The sequence below is a fragment of the Culex quinquefasciatus genome, chromosome 2 (genome assembly GCF_015732765.1).
Source record: "Culex quinquefasciatus strain JHB chromosome 2, VPISU_Cqui_1.0_pri_paternal, whole genome shotgun sequence".
NCBI lineage: Eukaryota > Metazoa > Arthropoda > Insecta > Diptera > Culicidae > Culex > Culex quinquefasciatus.
The window spans coordinates 90,872,182-90,892,605 of NC_051862.1; the positions used below are offsets into that span (position 1 = coordinate 90,872,182).

At 41.0% G+C, this 20,424-nt stretch overlaps 3 protein-coding genes across 3 annotated transcripts; 1 reads left to right on the plus strand and 2 right to left on the minus strand.

The window, feature by feature from the left end:
• On the plus strand, positions 1 to 5,221 carry LOC6041442. Its single transcript, XM_001850650.2, has 2 exons — positions 1 to 172; positions 293 to 5,221. The coding sequence occupies exon 2, from the start codon at positions 303 to 305 to the stop codon at positions 5,139 to 5,141; it is 4,839 nt and encodes a 1,612-aa protein (XP_001850702.2). The 5' UTR covers positions 1 to 172; positions 293 to 302; the 3' UTR covers positions 5,142 to 5,221.
• Positions 5,222 to 5,609: 388 nt separating this feature from the next.
• LOC6041441 (hexamerin-1.1) lies at positions 5,610 to 7,893 on the minus strand. The gene is made up of 2 exons (XM_001850649.2): positions 7,748 to 7,893; positions 5,610 to 7,673 (listed from the first exon to the last, which is right to left on the minus strand). Exons 1-2 carry the CDS (start codon positions 7,842 to 7,844, stop codon positions 5,692 to 5,694), a joined length of 2,079 nt encoding a protein of 692 aa, XP_001850701.2. The 5' UTR covers positions 7,845 to 7,893; the 3' UTR covers positions 5,610 to 5,691.
• Positions 7,894 to 10,545: 2,652 nt separating this feature from the next.
• LOC6041440 (hexamerin-1.1) lies at positions 10,546 to 12,712 on the minus strand. Its single transcript, XM_001850648.2, has 2 exons — positions 12,625 to 12,712; positions 10,546 to 12,563 (listed from the first exon to the last, which is right to left on the minus strand). The coding sequence occupies exons 1-2, from the start codon at positions 12,710 to 12,712 to the stop codon at positions 10,585 to 10,587; spliced, it is 2,067 nt and encodes a 688-aa protein (XP_001850700.2). The 3' UTR covers positions 10,546 to 10,584.
• Between the last annotated feature and the right edge of the window lie 7,712 nt (positions 12,713 to 20,424).

A 20,424-nucleotide genomic window follows, 5' to 3' on the forward strand; every position in this document is an offset into this window, starting at 1 on the left:
CCAGTCGCAGTGTGTTTACATGTTTTAAATGCAAAACTGAACTTGAAGTGTTCGGTTCAGCTTTTCACGAGAGATAAAATTTGCCAAGTGTTATTATTTTATTGTTGATTTCTATTGGCTGAAGGCACTTTTTGTGCCAGCTCGTCGTAGTCGACGTAACGCCACTGTAAAGGTAAGATGTCCGAAAAGTGAAAATTTCAAACTTATTACGCTTCTCCAAAACGCGAACGAACGTGTTCACTCTCAGCCATTTTGTATTGTTGAATTGTAACAAAAGATCACATTTCTCTAGGATCTGCATAATGCGCGTTCGCAACATCAAGGATGGTGTCGTGATCAACGAATCCAGCGGGGACGAGGACAACACTTCCGATGTCCTGCTGCCAATTGGGGGAGGTCCCCAGGATGGAGCTGACTGGCTGTTTGTCGAAAACAATGCCCCTGGGCCAATTTTGCCAGAGGAGAATGGGTTAGATGAGGTGGACAATGTTGAAGAGGCAAACATAGAGGAGGACAAAAAGGAATCATTCACGGAGAAACTGGTGTCAAACATGCTGAACTTTTGTTTGGATGAATCCGAGAGGGAAGATAACGACGAAGCTGGCCCTAGTGGACTGCAAGACGGGGAAGAAACAAAACCAGAAGCAGGTAAAATATTAAACATTGATGAAGAAGAACCGGTTTCCGATGCACAACCCGAGGAAGACATTAAAATGTCAACGTATTCGGACGATGAAGTACATCCAGCTGGAGATTGGAAAGAATCAGCAGAAACCTTTCTTCCGGAGTTTATCATTCAGGGACCTTCTACGAGCAATGATAACCGAAAGATAGGTTTGAATAAACCCACTCCACTGTCTACTGACTGCTTAAAACTTAGAACAAAACTTGTAAGCTACGATGGACAATACATCAAGGCTCACCCAAACTTGTCGGCAAAAGGCGAACTTGCCTACTCCGGTAGGTTCAGATCTGGTTCGGTGGAATTCAAGCTGCACCGCGAAAGCGCGCTGTTGACCTCAGGTTTGAGCTATGTGGCACGAGTTGAACTAAACCAAATTAGTGCGCTGGATCAGGCCACTTCTTTCCGCGAGGCACGCGAGATTTTGTGGAAGAATATTAAAATTATTAAAGTTTTGCTCGACGATGATTTGCAAGAGAGCAAGAAAGCCAAAAATGATTTTGAAACCGTCATGAACGAGGTTTGCGGTGAAACTATAACCAACCTGCAGAACGCAGAAGATTTGCTGCAACTGTACAACATTGTACTAAAATGTAAGAATAACGCAGGCAAAATGATGTCAGCTATCAACGAAAACAAATACCTCTCTACTCGACTTAAGAACATAATCTCGCAGCACGCTGAAAAAGAGAACAAGATGAACGTCAGGAACTACGTGTTCAGTTCTCTAAGTAGCTTCTTCGGACGACCGCAATCAAATTGGACGGATACTCTCAAGAATTGCACCCGGGAAGGTGTACGGATGCATAAAACAAAGTTGCTTGAGAAATGTCCAACAGCTATGAAGAAGGATTTAGCCAAGATGCCGGAAAAACAGCTTCTTTTCGTAACCGCAAACGATTTGAAACTTTTCGCTGACATAATCAACGCACTGGATAAGAATATTTTCAAACCAATTTTACCCATTCTCATGAAAAGATGTTTCAAGAAAATAACAAACATCAAGGAAGACCACCTGCGCAACGTAGTACCAGTAACGAACCATATTTACTTCTTCCTGTGCAAGAGTTTGCTCGAGCTTGCAAATGAAGTGAAAGGCAAAGCCAAAATCGAACAATTGTTAGAGTATGACGACAATGAATGGAAAATGTGTGATATTTCCGGATGGAAACCGGATTCAACACTGGATTCATGCCTCAAGCAACAACTTGGACTGCTGTTGAATTTGGTCAATCATTTCGAGCCTGGAAAATACGTGCCAAATAATCGCTTTCAGTACACATTCAAAGTATTCCGTGACTTGGAGCCAACCGAAGAGATGCAACTCGTCATTCAGCAGACCAACAGAGCCCTTGGAAACAGCTGGGAAGTTGAGGACAATACAGTACTACCGGACGAACTGCACGTTTGGATTTGTCTGCTAGACGACACCATAGCTCATGTATTTGCCAAAGATCAGAAAAATATGCAAATGTTCACCTGTCTGCTGAAGCTGTACATGAACTTCTGTCTTTCTGGAAACTTTAAGCGAGATTCGCTGGAGTCACTTCGTGTGATCACTCACAACACACTACGTTACGTCGCCCAGGCTGGTCCGTTCATCTGCACTGATAACACCATCGATAATGATATCCTGCTGAAGCAAGTCGGATTTATGAACAGTGCCATCCTCGAGAACCGGATGGCGTTCAACGATTACCGAGATCTGATTGAAGTTTTTACCGCTTACTGGAAGCAACGCAACGAAGTAATTTCAAATGTTTCAACTAAACTTCCTGGAGACTATTTCAAAAAAGATGTTCAAGAAATTCAAACCAATCTGCTACAATGCATGAGTCAGGCATTGGACAAAAAGGTTGAGCTGGTCGAGTTTATCAGCTTTTGTCGCGTATATGACGAGTTTCTCATCGATCTTCACGACATTCCGTTGAATTGGTACGTAAGAATGCCTGGTGAGGAGCAAATTGATATTTTCCTCATGAGCAAGGTTCTGCTTCTGGTGGATAACAAGTGGAAGGACAGTGACTTGAAGTGCTACCAGGTTACGAACGTGAAAAAGTTTTCCCAACTGTACCAAGTGTTGAACGAAGAGGCAGAGGTCCCCAAGCACTATCTGGTCGATACCATAAAAACCTTACTCGGGTACATCAACGAGCTGGCAGCGAAACCAACATGGACCGATGGAAGCGCTCTAACCGAAAGCAACCAGATTGGAGCGATGAATCTGTTGATTACTTCGGTTAGAAGTTCGTTGATGTATTTCAAAGAACAACCGGACTACCTCTCCTTCAATCGATTTTTGGAGGAAAGTACCATGCCGTTTTTGACCGTGATCAAAGAAAGTGTATCGTTTGCGGACTTTAAGAAGCGAGTTCTGCTGATTAAGGAATCGTTCTGGTATATTCGCAACATGAACGCGATCAACATTGACAAAGCGCTTGAGCTGTGTCGAGCCGGCAACAACGAAGATTTTGACGAAGGATTTTTGCGTGAAGGTTACGCCAAATACGTGAATCAGTTTGAAGAGTACATGAAAATATATTCGGATCTTGAATGCGATGACAAGATCACCAAGATTGTGAGCGATGTTGAAGGTAAGGTAGAGATAGTTCTGACCTCGCAATGGACGCTGGAGTTTAAGCAAAACAAGCTGCCACAGATATTGGCAGGACTGTCGGTGGTTTGGGCGCTGAGCACATCGAAGGATGTCGCTAGCACGGGTCAATATCTGAAGCCGCACTGCATCCAGATATTGTGCGTTTTGCGACTGCTCAGCGCAGACAGTGAAAACGGTGGCGTCAAGAAGCATCTGGCACAGGTGCTGACCGGACAGGGCAAATCCCTCATCCTTGGACTAACCGCAACTATTCTAGCCCTGTTTGGCCACTCCGTTCAGATCATGTGCTACAGCGAGTACCTGGCGAAGCGGGATTCGGAGGATTTTGAAGAGTTTTATGAGTACTTTTCGGTGGATGAAAAGATAGAGTACGAAACATTCGCTGAAGTAGCCACGAAGCAACTAGCAAATGTTGCTGGTAATGCCGAAAATTACATTTTGCAGTGTTTGGGAATGCCAACGGTCCGAAACCATAGTAAATCGATGGACGCTGGTAACTTTAAGAAGAAGGTTCTGCTGATCGACGAGGTGGACGTGTTTTTCACTGAAAAATTCTATGGTAAATCGTACAGTCAAGTGATTTGCCCGAAACTTCCGGGCTTGACGTTGATTCAAGATAAGATTTGGGATCTGATTATGAAGGGAAATTGGAGCGCAGGGTTCATCAAACGGAAGATTAAGGAGTTTGAGGGGTACAGTGACCACCCAGAAATGAAAAAGTTGGTGGAATTTATCAATCAGCCGGCATGTTATACTCTGCTTGAAGCTGCTGGAGAGGATTTGGAAGAGAAAACTTACACCAACAAATCCTTGTACATCACTCATTTGGATAAGATGATTTCAACGGCGCTGGATGTCAATCAAAGAGTTATTGACGATCCCTTCCTGAACAGATTCCGACTGAATTCCGACGGAAACATAACTTGTAGAACTTCACTCGGCAAGTACTGTGATCGTACAAAAGCTGGTTATTACAATGCGTTCATCTACTTGAAGCTGACCAGAGGTTGTTCCAACCCAGAGAGTGATAACTACGGATACATGATGCTCGACACCGGAAGCATTTCGTACGCAAAACTTCCCGAAAACTATCCACTGATCCTTGGAGTTACCGGAACTCTCACAACTCTGAACGAGTACGAGCAGAAGGCGGTGAAAGAACACTATCAAATACTAAACTCGTCAGTCATGCCATCGTTTTTCGGTGGTTCCAACCTTAAATTCAACAAGTTCAGCAACTTTGTTTGCTACGAAACGGAAAATGACTGGATAAACGCCATCTTTTCCAACATCAACGCAACGATCAACAAGAAGCGATCGGTGCTGGTGTTTTTCGAAACGGACATCAAAATCAACGCGTTCAAGAAGGAATTCTCGTCGCAGCTGGATCGGCTGAACGTTCTGACCGCCGACACTGACGAAGACGACATGGAAGTCTTCATCAACGACGCCGGAGTGGCCAAGACGGTTACGTTGGCCACTCGTGACATGGGTCGTGGCGTGGACTACAAATCGAGCGTTGCCGTTGAGAAGAACGGAGGAATCCATGTCATTCAAACCTTTTTCTCGTATGATCTTAAAGAGGAAACGCAAATCAAGGGACGCACTGCCCGCAAGGATAACCTGGGAAGCTACGAGCTGATCATTTGCGTTGAACATCTGCGCAAGCTAAATTTAGTTACCGATGAGATCAAGTACTTTTCGGTTAATTACGACATGCTGGCGCGTTCCAGGAAGCAGTTGATGAACAAGGAGGGCGCCACCAAGGATACACAGATCAACCAAGCACTGGAGCGTCACAACAAGACCATTGATTTTTTCAAGAAAATTGGTGGAATATAATTTGTAATTTAAAAGGAGAACGCGGTTTTCTCAAATCATACTGTATTTTCATGATGGACTAATAAAAAGTACAAAAAACACCAGCTGTTTTCGTAATTTAGCAGAAAAGAAATTCATGAATAATGCAATTGTCCCGATATTCCAGCGACAATCAATGTATGTTGGGATGTCAAAGATCAACCGAGGACTTCCCTGGAGTTAAGATCTGCATGTCTGCCGCAGTCGTATTTTGACCCCGGATAATGTGCGTGTAGCATCAGAGTATATGGGGGAGATGCATAGACCACGTGGACCGTCTCCTTGATTCAGGGGAGAGTGAGGAGACTTGATCCGTAGTGTGAGGCTAGTATGGGTTCGTAATTAAAAGAGTTTGATAACTAATGTCTAACACTTTGACAAAATAAAGTTTAAACAACATTAAGATTTGTTCTTCAAAGCCAGTGAATAGTTTGCAAAATAAATGCAGTATTTTGGTTGTCAATTGATTTTATTGGATTTCATTATTCTACAGAAATAGCTCAACGGTCCATCATCAGTCGGTCGGTAGTGTTTAGTACGACGTATTCAACTTCATGTCGTCGCTGTGGTACACGATGACATCCTTGAAGTACATGTTCTTGGTGAAGAAGTAGCTGAAGTCGATCTCGCGGTCGAAGGGGAATCCGAACGGCAGAGTGTCGATGTACTTGGAGCCAGATCCAACACCGCAGCTGTACGAGTAGTCGAAGGTGGAGAACTGCTCGACCTTGGGGGCGTAGTACGGGGTGATGATGAAGTAGAAGGTCATTTCGTAGCCGCTGGGCAGACCCTTCGGCAACAGCAGACGATCAGGGAAGCCGCAGTGGGCCTCAGACATGTCCATGGCGAACTTGTCCTCACCCTTGTAGGCGGTCATGACCTTCTTGTAGAGTTCGCTGTAGGTGGTGCGGTCGCGGACGCTCCAGTAGTAGTCGCGAGAGTTGCGGACGATGCTGTTCTTGCCAACGACAAAGTCGTACATGTACTGGTCAACCTCGACGAAATACTTCTTCAGGTACTGCAGCTGCTTAACGTCGTAGAATTTCGGGCCCATGTACATGCGGACAACACCCTTGCCGGCGAACTCGCTGTAGACATCCATGGTGTAGGTGAACGGTTTGTGGTTGATGCGCTTCTGACGGGCAAAGATGGAGTAGTCCCAGAACTTCTCTCCGGTGAAACCAGACGGGATGACGTTGCTGATATCAGCATCGAAGTATTCAAAGTAGGTCATCAGCTTGTCGAAAACAACGTTCTTGATCTCGAGTCCCTTGAAGCTCAGCTCCTCGAAGGTATAGAGGGGCAGGTAGCTCTTGAATTGCCAGTAGTAAGACAGGAATTTGTTGTACAGCTGATAGAAGAAGGGATCGCGCATCGAAGTCTCGTACTGCATCAGAGCGCTCGGCCAAACCTTGGATCCGGAGTAGAACATGTCAGAGTTGCTGTACATGTTGCGGGCGAAGAATTCAATGTGCTTGAAGTATTCGTTGTCCAGGCTGTCGGGGTTGGCGTTGAACAGGTTTCCGAGGTAGTCGATCGATTCGGGTTTGCGCAGGTCAATCTTGGATCCATCCTCCAGGTAGAAGTATCCCTTGTCAATGGTCTGGCGCAGGCGGGCTTCGTAGTCCTTGATCATGTCGAACTTGTAGAAGTATTTCGGGGCAATGACAAAGTTATCGTAACGTCCGTAGAATGGCACTCCATTCCAGAAGCTCAGCTTGGGCCAATATCCGGTCTTGATGGGCTGTTCCCAGGTGAATTCCTCAATCGGTCCCATGAAGTTGGCAGAACGTTCCAGATAGTAACGAGCAATCAGCTGCTGGTACATATAGAAGTACAGCTCACCGCGACGGTCCTTGAACAGGTTGTACTTGGATTCGCCCAGGAAGAACGGATAGTCCATCATGAAGTAGTAGTAGTAAGCGTTCAGACCGATATCCTCAGTGAAGTAGCTCATCTTTTCCTCGCCGAAATAGTCCAATGGGTACACAGCGGTATAGTTGGAGTAAACCACGTTGTACTTGCCGTTGCTAGCGAAACCGAACTTGGGTTCGTACAGCTTCTTATACAGAGCCTTGTGGATCATGTCGGTGTTAAAGAAGTAGTACGGGTAGATTTCGTAGATGGCCGGCAGGACGATTCCCTTGAGGTCAGCACGCTGGAAGGTAGCCATGGTCAGGGCATAGATGAACATGCCTTCGTTCACATTCTCGCGGGCCCAGACGACGTTCTTGTAGAAAGTGTCCCAATCGGCCGAGTTGTAGAAGAAGTTGAACAGCAGGTAGGTCTGCTTCATGTAATCAACGTTGTAGACGGTGTACATCTCTCCCTTGGGCAGGAAGCCAAACTTGAAGTAGTCGAAGAACTCGACCACCTCCTTGTAGTTGACATACTTGGTCTCATCGCTGACCCAGGTCTTGGTGTACGGTTTGTACTCTTCGAACGTGAGAGGCAGATGGATGTTACGGAAAACCTCGAAGAAGAACTTTTGCTTAATCAAAAATTCCTTGTCGGCTGTGTAGAAGAGAACAAAAACCAGTTAGTTGTATCCCCCAGAAGGTCCTTGAGACTATAGTCAGCCAACTTACCATACTTGACACCGGTCACGGGTTTGTCCACGGGAACGTAGGCTGCGCTGGCCACGGCGACCAGGCAGAGGGCGATAGCTGCAACCGTCAGTCTCATCTTGTTCTCTCCAGTTCGAGCACTGCTCTGAGGATGCTTTTCCAAACGAACGACCAGCAGCTTTTATACCTTCCGTCCGACGATCCCCACGCGTTATCAATCTAGGTGATTCTGCGCTCCCTCTCATTCAGAACCGAATTTCTTCTTATGTAAGTGCATTTCCGATAACGGTTGCCAAATGCTCTGCAATCGCATTTTTGTGCCATTCTAGGCAGAATAGCCGGGATCAATGAACGTTGGAACTTCACCTATTGATTTGGGAGGTCATATTGAGCGATGGCTTGTGGCAAATTATCAAAAATGGAACAGCAGTTGCAGCCCTGCGGGAACACTGCTGCATTCAATAAACTGCATTCATACTTTGAGTTTCATTCGGCGTACATGTGCTTGCTGATTTTGTCGCGTTTAGTCATTTTGCATCAAAGTTTATTAAAATCTGCCAAACTTTATTAAGTTATTCGTCATTTAAAATCTAATTTATTTTAATGATAAATAGGGGAAATATACCCTTTTTAATCAACCTAAGCCGTTTGACCAATTCTCATCACTTTTGCCGTTTTCCGCTATTAAATCAACATTTTCAGATGTATCAACAATGGAGAGTTGCTTGCTCACTTTAATTTGAGCTATTTATGACTTTGGAACAGTCAAAAACACTTTATGAAAGCTGTAATTCACGATCAAAGTGCTGATAGGCCGATAATAGAAATAGGCTGAAAAAGGGTATAGTTCCCCTATTAACCGAAATTACAAAAAAAAATGCTTTGTATTATAAATGTCCCCAAAATAAGTTTACTTACTCTATCAAAACTTCCAACAAATACTTATTTGTCCCATGTTAAAAAGCGTTTGAAGTTTTGTTCTTTCACATGTGACGATTTGGCTTCAAAATAATGCACTTTTATTTAAAACCATGCGTCCCCATTATCACAGTGCTCGGAAAGGCAACATTAAGTGGAATAAATTGTCAACTCCTTTATTTGACGTCCTTGCCAAAGGGTGTTTTCAGAAGAGTTGGTATACATGATAAAGGCTAACTTTTGAATTTACTGAAATACAGGGTGACGATCTTTCAGCCAGGGTGTTAAACAAAATCTAACATTATTAGATGCCGTTTTTTGACTTCGGTTTAATTGTAGAGCAGAAAATTTCATGAAAGTATGTCAAAAATTTCAAATTTCTTGATCTACACCAAAAACGGTCGAAAATGCACTTTTTGTTAATAATTTAAAAAAACAACCATGCGTTTCCTCCAAATTATATGAGCCATCTCAAGGATATGGAAGCGCCTGGTTCATAGCCATTTCCTTTAAGCATAACGGAAACAACCAAACATACAAAAGTATAAAAAATGTTGTCAAGTTCGGGGGGTCCACAACTGGCACTTTTTGTACGATTATCAAAATAAATATTAAAAGTTTAAAATTAAAATATTTGAATTTTTTTTTATTTATTTGAGTACTTAAATTTTATGTATCTCATAGGTATTTGTGTAGGTACTTCGGGATGTCCATGGTCATCCAAGGACTCCCTGGAGTTAATATCTACGAATCAACCGCCGTAACAAGCAAGAGGTTGTCGAATTTTGACCCCGAATCATGTGCGTATAGCATCAGTGCATATGGTAGACTACTATATGAATGTGTTGGGATGTCCATGGTCATCCGAGGACTTCCTGGAGTTAAGATCTACGAGTCCGAAGCCGTAACAAGCAAGAGGTCGTCGAATTTTAGACTACTAGACTACTAAACATTCATATAGTAGTCTACCATATGTATTGATGCTATACGCACATGATCCGGGGTCAAAATCCAACGACCTCTTGCTTGTTACGGCGGTAGACCCGTAGTTCTCAACTCCAAGGAGTCCTCGGATGACCATGGACATCTAAACTCATCCATACCATATGCACTGATGCTATACGCGTATGATCTGGGGGCAAAAATTCGACGACCTCTTGCTTGTACGGCGGTAGATTCGTAGATTTTAACTCCAGGGAGTCCTTGGATGACCATGGACATCCCGAAGTACACAAAGACCTATGAGATACATAAAATTTAAGTAATCAAATAAATTTAAAAAAAAAACTTTTTTTTTTCAAATATATTAATTTTAAACTTCTAATATTTATTTTGATAATCGTACAAAAAATGCTAGTTGTGGAACCCCCGAACTTGACAACATTTGTATTGGTTGTTTCCGTTGTGCTTAAAGGAAATGGCTATGGAGTTATCTAATACCGATCTCACGCACACCATTTGTTGCTTACCATTTGTTTTTGCTGGCGGGTACAAATTTTAACCTAAAAATCCTTCGTGTACGTACACGCAATACATACGCACGTAGATAACTCTATGAACCAGGCGCTTCCTTATTCTTGTAGATGGCTCATATAATTTGGAGGAGATGCATGGTTTTGTTTAAATTGTTCGATTTTTTTATGTTAAAAAATTTACCAAATTTGTGAAAGTCCGCGTAGACATAAAATCAAATTCTGTCGATTGCATCGGATTCGGGGAAGCCTTTTCTCTGAGGAACCGATGAGATATCGTACTGCGCATGATACAAGTTTTGTTTTGTCGTGTAGTGTAATGTAACTCTGATTGGAGCATGTTCAGGGATTTCAATTCTTTCAACGATTGGCAAAAAAATATATATATTTCATTTAAGATATTTATTTATTGTATTGAAGCATATATTTTACTTAAGAGTTATGTTCTATGAGTGGAAATAATCTGACTCAATTGCCCATATGATCAAAGTGATAAATGAGCACGTCCTTGAAGAGCATATTCTTGGTCACGAACGAACCGACATCCAAATCTCGATCGAACGGGAACCCAAACGGAAGATCATCCGTGTACTTCGACCCTGAACCCGCTCCACAGCTGATCGTCGCATCGTACGTCGAGTACTGCGCTACCTTCGGCGCTCGGAACGGACTGATCACAAAGTAGAACGTCAGCTCGTATCCGTTGGGCAGTCCCTTGGGGAGAAGCAGTCGATCCGGCCATCCACAGTGGGCTTCGGAGAGATCCAGGGGCAGTGGCTCCTCGTCGTTGATCGCCCGCATGGTTCGTTTGTACAGTTCGGTGTAGGTCGTACGATCGCGGATGTTGTAGTAAAAGTCGTGTGTGCTGCGCTTGATAAGATTTTCTCCGGCGACGAGGTCCACCATGTACTGATCCATCTCGACGAAGTACTTCTTGAGCAGGGTTAGCTGTTTGATGTTGGTGAACTTTGGTCCCATGTACATCCGGACGACTCCCTTGCCGGCGGTTTCGGACGTAACGGTTAAGGTGTAATTGAACGGTTTATGATTGATTCGCTTTTTGTGCGCGAATACGCGGAAATCCCAGGTGCTTTTTTGTTGGGAGTTTTTGTAGTTGAAGGGTAGTCCGTTGCTGATGTCAGCGTCGTACTGTTCGAAGTAGGTGATCAATTTGTCGCTGGAAAACTCTTTGATCTCAACTCCAGGGAAGTTCAGCTCGGCGTTGGTGTACGGCGGCAGGTAGGATTTGAAACGCCAGTAAAGATCAAGCGCACGTTCCACGAATTGGTAGTAGATTGGATCGCGCATTGAAGTTTCCATTTGCATAACGGCACCCGGCCAGAGATCGGACGTGAATCCGTAAAAGTCTCCTTGAGCGAGGATCATGCGAGCAAATACGCCGTATGCCTTAAAATAATCCCGATCAATGCTGTCGGCGTTTCCTCCCATCATGTTTCCGAGGAAATCAACGGCTTCTGGAGCTCGGAAGCTGACGACCGTTCCATTGCTCAAGGTGTAGTATCCAAGATCGATAACCCGCTTGAAACGTTGCTCGATCTCCAGCATGGTTTGCAACTTCATCGGATCGTATCCCTTCAAGGTGAACTCGCTGTCTCGGGATCGCATGGGAACGCCGTTCCAATAGCGCAGCATTGGGTTGTATCCGGCCTTTAAGGGGAAGTTCCACTGCAACATCTCGACAAAGTCCATCGTATTTGATTGCCGTTCAAGGTTGTAACGAGCCATCAGCTGCTGGTGCATGTACAGGAATAGCTCTCCACGACGATCGTATTTCAATCCGAATTCGTCACCTCCCAGGAAGTTAATGTATTCCATCATGTAGTAGAAGTAGTATGCGTTCATTCCAATGTCCTCCGTGAAATAAGCCATTTTTCCTTCTCCATAATAATTAGTGGAAAATTTCGAAGTAAAATTGCTCACAGCTCTATTCAGCTTGCCAACCGAGTGGAACCCATACTCCGAATCGTACATTCTTTTCACCATAGCGTCGTGAATTAGATCTCCGTTGAAGAACATGTACGGGTTCAGCTCGTACACTGCCGGCAATCCAACTCCTTGCAAATCTTTACGATGCAACACTACCAATGTAACCGCGTACATGAACATTCCCTCGTTGGTATTCTCACGAGCCCAAACCACATTTTTATACAACGTGTCCCAGTCAGCGGAATAGTAGAAGAAGTTGAACAACAGCCTCGTCTGCTTCATGTACCAATAATTGAAAATGGTGTAGATCTCTCCTTTCGGAAGGAATCCCGTCTTGAACAATGCGAAGAACTCCGACACCTTTGCATAATCCGTGTACTTGGTCTCATCTTCAACCCAAGATTTGGTGTACGGTAGATACTCCTCAAACTCCAATGGCTGATAGATGTTGCGAAGGATCTCAAAAAAGAACTTTTGCTTCACCAGAAGATTCTTGTTTGCTGAAGGTTAAAAATCAAACAATTAAACCCCCAATCCAACAATCCTCAAATCAAAACTCACCATACTTAACCCCCTCAGCTGCACCGTGGCAAGTCTGCAGCAGGCAGAACACGGAGAAGATCCCCGCGAGGATCACAACCGGACGCATCTTGGCACGCGACTAGACTGAAGTCGCGAGCAAATGCTTTCCTTTATAGGATGACTGCGAAATGCATATGAGCTGATAACGGTGCTGGGTTGATTGCGTTTTAAAAATATGTTTTTATTTATTTTATTTGTGCAATTGCCAGAACTATACGAGATTGTGGACGGGGTACCAAGCGTATTTTTTTTAAGTAGGTAGTAAAAGGCAAATCAGCAAGGCCGTTGATTCCAGGTAATAAGGACTCATTCCAAAATGTGTTGGCACAAAAACTAGGGTACGTTATCCATTAGTGGACCCCTTTCCTATAGTGGACCCTCTGAAGGGTTTTTAATGGAAAATTCAATAAAATCACAATTCCAAGCGTGTTGTTGTTTACAAATCTTTTATTTGGCATGTTCAGCATCATTTAGAACAATGATGACAGACATTGAATTGTCCTTTTCACCAAAATAAGTGTTTTCACAACAAAACTGCATTTATATTTTATGATTGAATTAACCATCCAATCATTTTTTGACTGATTATTTAACTTCAACAAGTCGAAGTAATGTAAGTTTAAGGATATTTACTAAAATAAAGCGAAGAAATGCAATTTTCTAGCAAAAATTATGGGGGTCCAATATAGGACAACGAAAATCCAAACTTTTCCAAAAGTGGACCCTGTTAATTAAACCTTCAAAAATGATGAAAACTGTGTATTCAAGCAAAAGTTTCTCTAAAACATACAATAAATGCTTGTTGTTATCAACCTGAACGCATATTTTTTCAATTATGAGTATAAATATAGCTGTTTTCATGTTAAAAGTACCAATAATGCTGAAGCCGTAAGAATTTATAATTAATCAATACTATAGTTAATTGTACTTAACTGAAGAACCATAATTGCAGTTTGAAATGATATTTTATAATAATAAATCAATAACAAAACATTTTTTTTCCAATAAACATGCGTGGTTTTATCAGCAACTGTAAACAATTCTATTGTTTAGTATCGGTCAACCATTTATGTAATTAATATGGAAAAATTTGCATCAAGATTACTCTTTTTAAATTATTTTTTATGTTTACAGTGGTATTTGAGACGTTTTCTCTGATCTTTTTCGGAAATAAATGTGTTTAAATGTCTGTTAGGTTTTTTGTCGTTTAAAGCCAAATTTGTTAACAAAAAATATTTGTTTTAAGATGAAAAGTGAGCAAAATCCATCTTTTATTCATTATATCTATCATTAGACCTACACCATGCATCAAAACATCAAATATCGGCTAAATTTGGTATAAAAATAACAGTTTGCCTATAGTGGACCCGGGTCCACAATCGGATTATGGACCCGGGTCCACTATAGGAAAAGGGGGTCCACAACAGGCAAAAAAAACTTTTTTTTTCAATTGGCTATTTTTCTGCTCAAAAACAAATAACTGATGAAACAAATAGTCAAAATTGTTCGAAAGACTTCAGATTTCATTGTTTTGTACAAAGGGTTATGAAAAAGTGCTTAAAATATTGAAAATTTGTGAAAAATGTGCTTCGGCTCTACTAGGGGGTCCACTAATGGTTAAAATACCCTATGTTTCAAAAAAGGTGGTTATGTTACGCACGACCAGCATGACAAAAAACTTTGCAAGATGCTTGTTGAAAAGCAGGCAAATTTTCGAACGATTTGTAGCTGCTGGTCTAGTTGGGCTGACGTCTGAGACATGAATGATGGTTTAGATAAGACGCAAATTTCTTTTACAGCTTTCTTTTGAACACATCCTGCCGTGATGTTACAACGGTTTCACGTTTCTTGTTCCGATTTTTTTTGGTTTAACTCGAAAATTTCAAAGAAAACGCCGCAACATTTTTACAGATTCTGAAAGTACGTAAAATTTGCCATAAGAATAATAGGCTAAGGATTTAACGTTTCGGTTGCTGTTCTACGAGCGAATATATAACGTGACGTTGCAACGGTGGAGAATTTTGTTCCTTCAATATTTTTTTTTAAAAAGGGCTGTGGTTCTGCTCTGATAATCAACATAAACTAGACATAAACTGTTTTAGCCTTCTTCACCTAACTTAGGAAAGAATCAAAAACTGAACAAATGTATGTGTGTGTGTGTGTTTGAATGTGGATGTGTGCACCAAAATATTCTCACTCAATTATCTCAGCACTGGCTGAACCGATTTGGACCGTATTGGTCTCATTTGTGGGTCTCGTGGCGCAGGGGTAGCGGCTTCGGCTGCCGATCCCGATGATGCTATGAGACGCGGGTTCGATTCCCGCCTTATCCACTGAGCTTCTATCGGATGGTGAAGTAAAACGTCGGTCCCGGTTTCTCCTGTCTCGTCAGAGGCGCTGGAGCAGAAATCCCACGTTAGAGGAAGGCCATGCCCCGGGGGGCGTAGTGCCAATAGTTTCGTTTTTTTTTTTTTTTTTGGTCTCATTTGATTCGTCTAGGGGTCCCATAAGTCTCTATTGAAAATTATGAAAGTAAAGTACTTCAAAAGTTATGCAAAAAAAAACCATTTTGAAGAAAGTTCGGAAGATGTCGAGCTTCTGTGGCCGTGAGGTTACGGGTTTCGCCTTGTAAGCGGAAGGTGATGGGTTCAATTCCTGTCTGGCTCGGCAAAGTCAGTTCCCTTAAAAGAGTAAATATGCTAACTGGGAATACTGACCGGTAGGGGATGGGTTTCGACTAGCGGCGTGCTGGGTTTCCAATCCAGAGGTCGTGAATTCGATTCTCGTACCGGGATGATGAAGATTTTTTTTTTAAGATCGTAAAAAGGGTGTTTTTTGAAAGAAAACCCGTCATGTTATACATTTCTAGAAAGGTTTTCAAACGACCTTTCCAACGAGCCCAAATCATCGAATCTGATAACCCTATCCAAAGTTTTTGGCACATAAGTGTTATTTATACACTTGTTTTAGGCCGGATCTTAGATATTTTCATGAAAACGTTGTCCGGATTTATCATGGATAAGTAATCAAAAGACCTTGCTAACTAACCATATCAAAAGTTATGAGCACATAAGTGTGTTATTCATTCACTTTTTTGAGGCCGGATCTCAGATATTTTGATAAGAGATAAGCGGATCCATCAAGCGACCCATCGTAAGATGTGTAATCAAAAGATCTTGCGTTGTGCCTAAAACATTGAAAATTTGATAACCCTATCAAAAGTATATCAATGTGAGGAAAACATCAACCACCTCAAGGTGGATAAAGTAATGTTTTTGCTTTCCTCACCTTACTGAGGAAAGGCTATAAAATCACTCGAAAAACGACCTCTTAATCAAATTCTGAGCAAATGTCTGTGTGTGTGGTGGGATGTTGGTTAAAAAAAATGCACTGGATTATCTCTGCACTGGCTGTACCGATTTGGACAGTTTTGGTCTCATTCGATCCATCTTGGGGTTCCATAAGTCGCTATTGAAAATTATAAAGTTTAGTTAAGAGGCTGTATTTGTAAATATTGCTCGGTTTGTTCTAGAGGTCGTATCGAGATGCTCCGATTTGGATGAAACTTTCAGCATTTGTTTGTCTATACATGAGTTGAACTCATGCCAAATATGAGCCCTCTACGACAAAGGGAAATGGGGTAAAACGGGCTTTGAAGTTTGAGGTCGAAAAAACATAAAAAATCTTAAAATTGCTTGAATATGACAAAATTGAGACCAAAAAGTGCCGCTATGGATGCCTACAGGGCAATAACTAACGTTGTAAAATGTTTGTTCTAGAAAAATCGCAAAACTATGAGAAAAACTGCGATTGGCCAAAAAGTTAATACCGTAGGCTTATAGTCCATGTAATTACCTATCTTTTGACCTATGGGAGTAATGGTGTGTTTTTCACATCGGTGAAAAACTCGCTCTTAAGTACTTCAAAAGTTATGCTAAAAACGATTTTAACAAAAGCCCGGAAGATTGTAAAAAGGGTTGTTTTTGTAGAAACCCCGTCATGTTATACATTTTTAGAAAGGACCTTTTCAACGAGTTCAAAAAATTGAAGATCTGACGACCCTATTAAAAGTTATAAGCTCTCAAGTGTTATTTATGTACTTTTTATAGGGTGGATGTCATATATTTTGATGAAAACGTTGTCCGGATCTGTCATGCGACTTGTCGTTGGATACACCCAAACGGCGGTCGCATGATTGTGGTGCATGGCGGCATGAAAGTATATCAGAATCTGCATGAAAACTGTCCTCATGCATTTTTTGCGATATAGGAGTATGACATTTTTGCCCGTTATCGACAATTATCGACATTACAGACGGCTTTTTGGTTGTATTTCACAAAAAAAAAACCCTTAACAGAACGAGGATTGAACCACCAACTTCTTGGTTATTAATCCGACACGCTACCACCGCGCCATGGACGCTTGATGAAAAGTGAGTGAAAGAGCACCAACATATGCTTCTTTTTGGAGTATTGCTCGGGACGGGCCAGCGTTCTATGTGTTGGTGAGAACTGCAGATCGCTGAAATGTTTACACGCGGGCAAAAATGATCTAGGGGCTTGCTGCAAAAAAATGTTATAAAATATGACATTTTCTGCAGCAAATCCACTGTTGCAGATTTTGAGATATATTTTTCCTTTGGGTGAGATAATCAAAAGACCTTTCCAACGAGTTCAATAGATTGCAGATCTGACAACCCTAAAAAAAAGCATAGCAATCCACTTTTACAACCCCCGGGTCTTTGTGGTCTCTGTTGCAAGTTTCAACCCTATCAAAAAACCCTATCAACCCTATCAAAAGATATACGCACTTAAGTGTTATTTATGTACTTTTTAGAGGCTGGATCTTAGATATTTTGATTAGACGTTGCGACCTGTCGTTGGATAGGTAATTAGAAGACCTTTTCAAGGAGTTCAAAAGATTGAAGATCTGACAACGCTATCAAAAGTTATAAGCACATAAGTGCCCTGAATTATGAAGATCTGACTACCCAATCTGATGGTATGACTACACCCAACTGGCAGTCGCATGATTGTGATGCATGGCGGCATGAAAGTATATCAGAATCTGCATGAAATCTGTCCTCATGCATTTTTTGCGATATAGGGGTATGACATTTTTGCCCGTTACCGACAATTATCGACATTCCCGACGGCTTTTTGATTGTATTTCACAAAAAAAACCCTTACCAGAACGAGGATTGAACCACCAACTTCTTGGTTATTGATCCGACACGCTACCACCGCGCCATGGACGCTTGATGAAAAGTGAGTGAAAGAGCACCAACATATGCTTCTTGTTGGAGTGTTGCTCGGGGACGGGCCAGCATTGTATGTGTTGGTGAGAACTGCAGATCGCTGAAATTTTTACACGCGGGCAAAAATGATCTACGGGCTTGCTGCAAAAAATGTTATAAAATGTGACATTTTCTGCAGCAAATCCACTGTTGCAGATTTTGAGATATATTTTTCCTTTGGGTGTACCCAAACACTGAAAGGTATGTATCTATTTTGGATAGCATTACCCTCTTAATTTGAGGTAGGCACCAACCACGTATGGGAGGATTAAGTAACGTTTTTAACGTAAAATTGACTGCTGAATCGAATGTCATCATTGATGTCAATCCATCAAGCAGGGCAATTTGGCCAAATCAAAAACCCAAGTATGCAGAATTTATCTACCAAATGGGTACATATGTCCACCTCGAAGGATTTTTAGTCTACCTCAATAGTTCAATGAGTAGCATTGCCCTGCTGGAAAGATACATGTTTTCAAGAAAAAGACGTCAAATCAACTTCTGAAGTACTACAAAGTAGTCTACCTCCGTTCTACTTAACGAATCTGGAATCAGATTTTTCCTAAACTTCTTACAAGTAGTACTTTTCTTTATACTTAATTTTCAAAGTACTTTATATATCGATTTTGACCACGGCATCGTGTTCCTTGGAAAATTCTAGCCCGATTTGACCTATAAAAGTTCATACTTAAGTTGAAAAATTGCGGTTCTGGAGCAAATTAAAGATTAAAGAGCTACCATGCGTCTCCATCAAACAGAAGAATTTACCCTTAAGTTCAATATACAGTATGTAAAAAAAGTATTTACACCCCTTGGGCACTATGCACATTTTGTGATGAAACATGTAAACAATTTAATTTTGACATAAACCTAGTACTACGTTTTGTTCAGAAACTCATGCCGAACATTTTGCTGCAAAAAGCTCATGAAAAGATGTTTTCTATAAAAAGTTATATAACAAATACTATTACAAAAATAAAAAAGGTGCAAAAAAAGTTTGTACACCTTTCGAAAAATTAACATAAATAAAGTTATTTGTTGACAAATCACCATAAATCCAGTCTCCCAACTCCAAATAGGCATCCTTGACTGATTAAAAAAAATAATTTGGATTGAATATAAAGTTTACTAATTACTTAGTATAAAAGTTTATATAACTCTGAAAATTCTATATAAAACTTATCTAAACTTAATTGTGCAAACTTTCAATTTAACTAAATGTCAATATATTACCATAGAATTGCTAAATAAACATTCTGGAGTGGGTATAACACCGTTTTGGGGGTCTTTGTATCGCTAGAATAGATTTTTCGTTGGAATTTCGTACCAACCCGGAATTACGTCGTCGGAAAATCGGCCGGCATCCGAACCGGTCCACAATTAACAAGTCAACCTATGTGGCATCGGAAAGGGCATAAAATTTCCGATTTTTTGATACCCAGACATCTAGGTTTTCTATAAAACCTACGTTTTTAAATACCTAGGCAAAAACATTGTTATGGTTTCGTTTGAGCAACCTGCCAAAAATGTATGGAATTTCGTAATTTTTGTTCTCGTGGATCAAACTTACTTTTTGCCCAGGTATTTAAAAACGTGGGTTTTATAGAAAACCTAGATGTATGGGTATCAAAAGATCGGAAATTGTATGCACTTTCCGATGCCACATAGGTTAACTTGTGAATTGTGGACCGGTTTGGATGCCGGCCGATTTTACGACGACGTAATTCCGGGTTGGTACGAAATTCCAACGAAAAATCTATTCTAGCGATACAAGGAACCCCAAAAAGTTGTAATACCCACTCCAGAATGTTTATTTAGCAATTCTATGGTAATATATTGACATTTAGTTAAATTGAAAGTTTGCAAAATTAAGTTTAGATAAGTTTTATATAGAATTTCCAGAGTTATATAAACTTTTATACTAAGTAATTAGTAAACTTTATATTCAATCCAAATTATTTTTTTTAATCAGTCAAGGATGCCTATTTGGAGTTGGGAGACTGGATTTATGGTGATTTGTCAACAAATAACTTTATTTATGTTAATTTTTGAAAGGTGTACAAACTTTTTTGCACCTTTTTTTTTTGTAATAGTATTTGTTATATAACTTTTATAGAAAACATCTTTTCATGAGCTTTTGCAGCAAAATGTTCGGCATGAGTTTCTGAACAAAACGTAGTACTAGGTTTATGTCAAAATTAAATTGTTTACATGTTTTATCACAAAATGTGCATAGTGCCCAAGGGGTGTAAATACTTTTTTTACATACTGTATCTGCAGTTTTGATTATTCCTAGCATGTAGCAAGTGTTTCTGCTGCAAAATGATGCCACATAATTATTTTATCAAATTCTACCCCATAAAGAATTAAAGATAGCTAATAAATATTTAAAAAACAAAAAATTGAAATTTTAATCAAAAAAAAATCAAACCATCCACATTAACGACCCCCGGGTCTTTTGTGGTCTCTATTGCAAGTTTCTG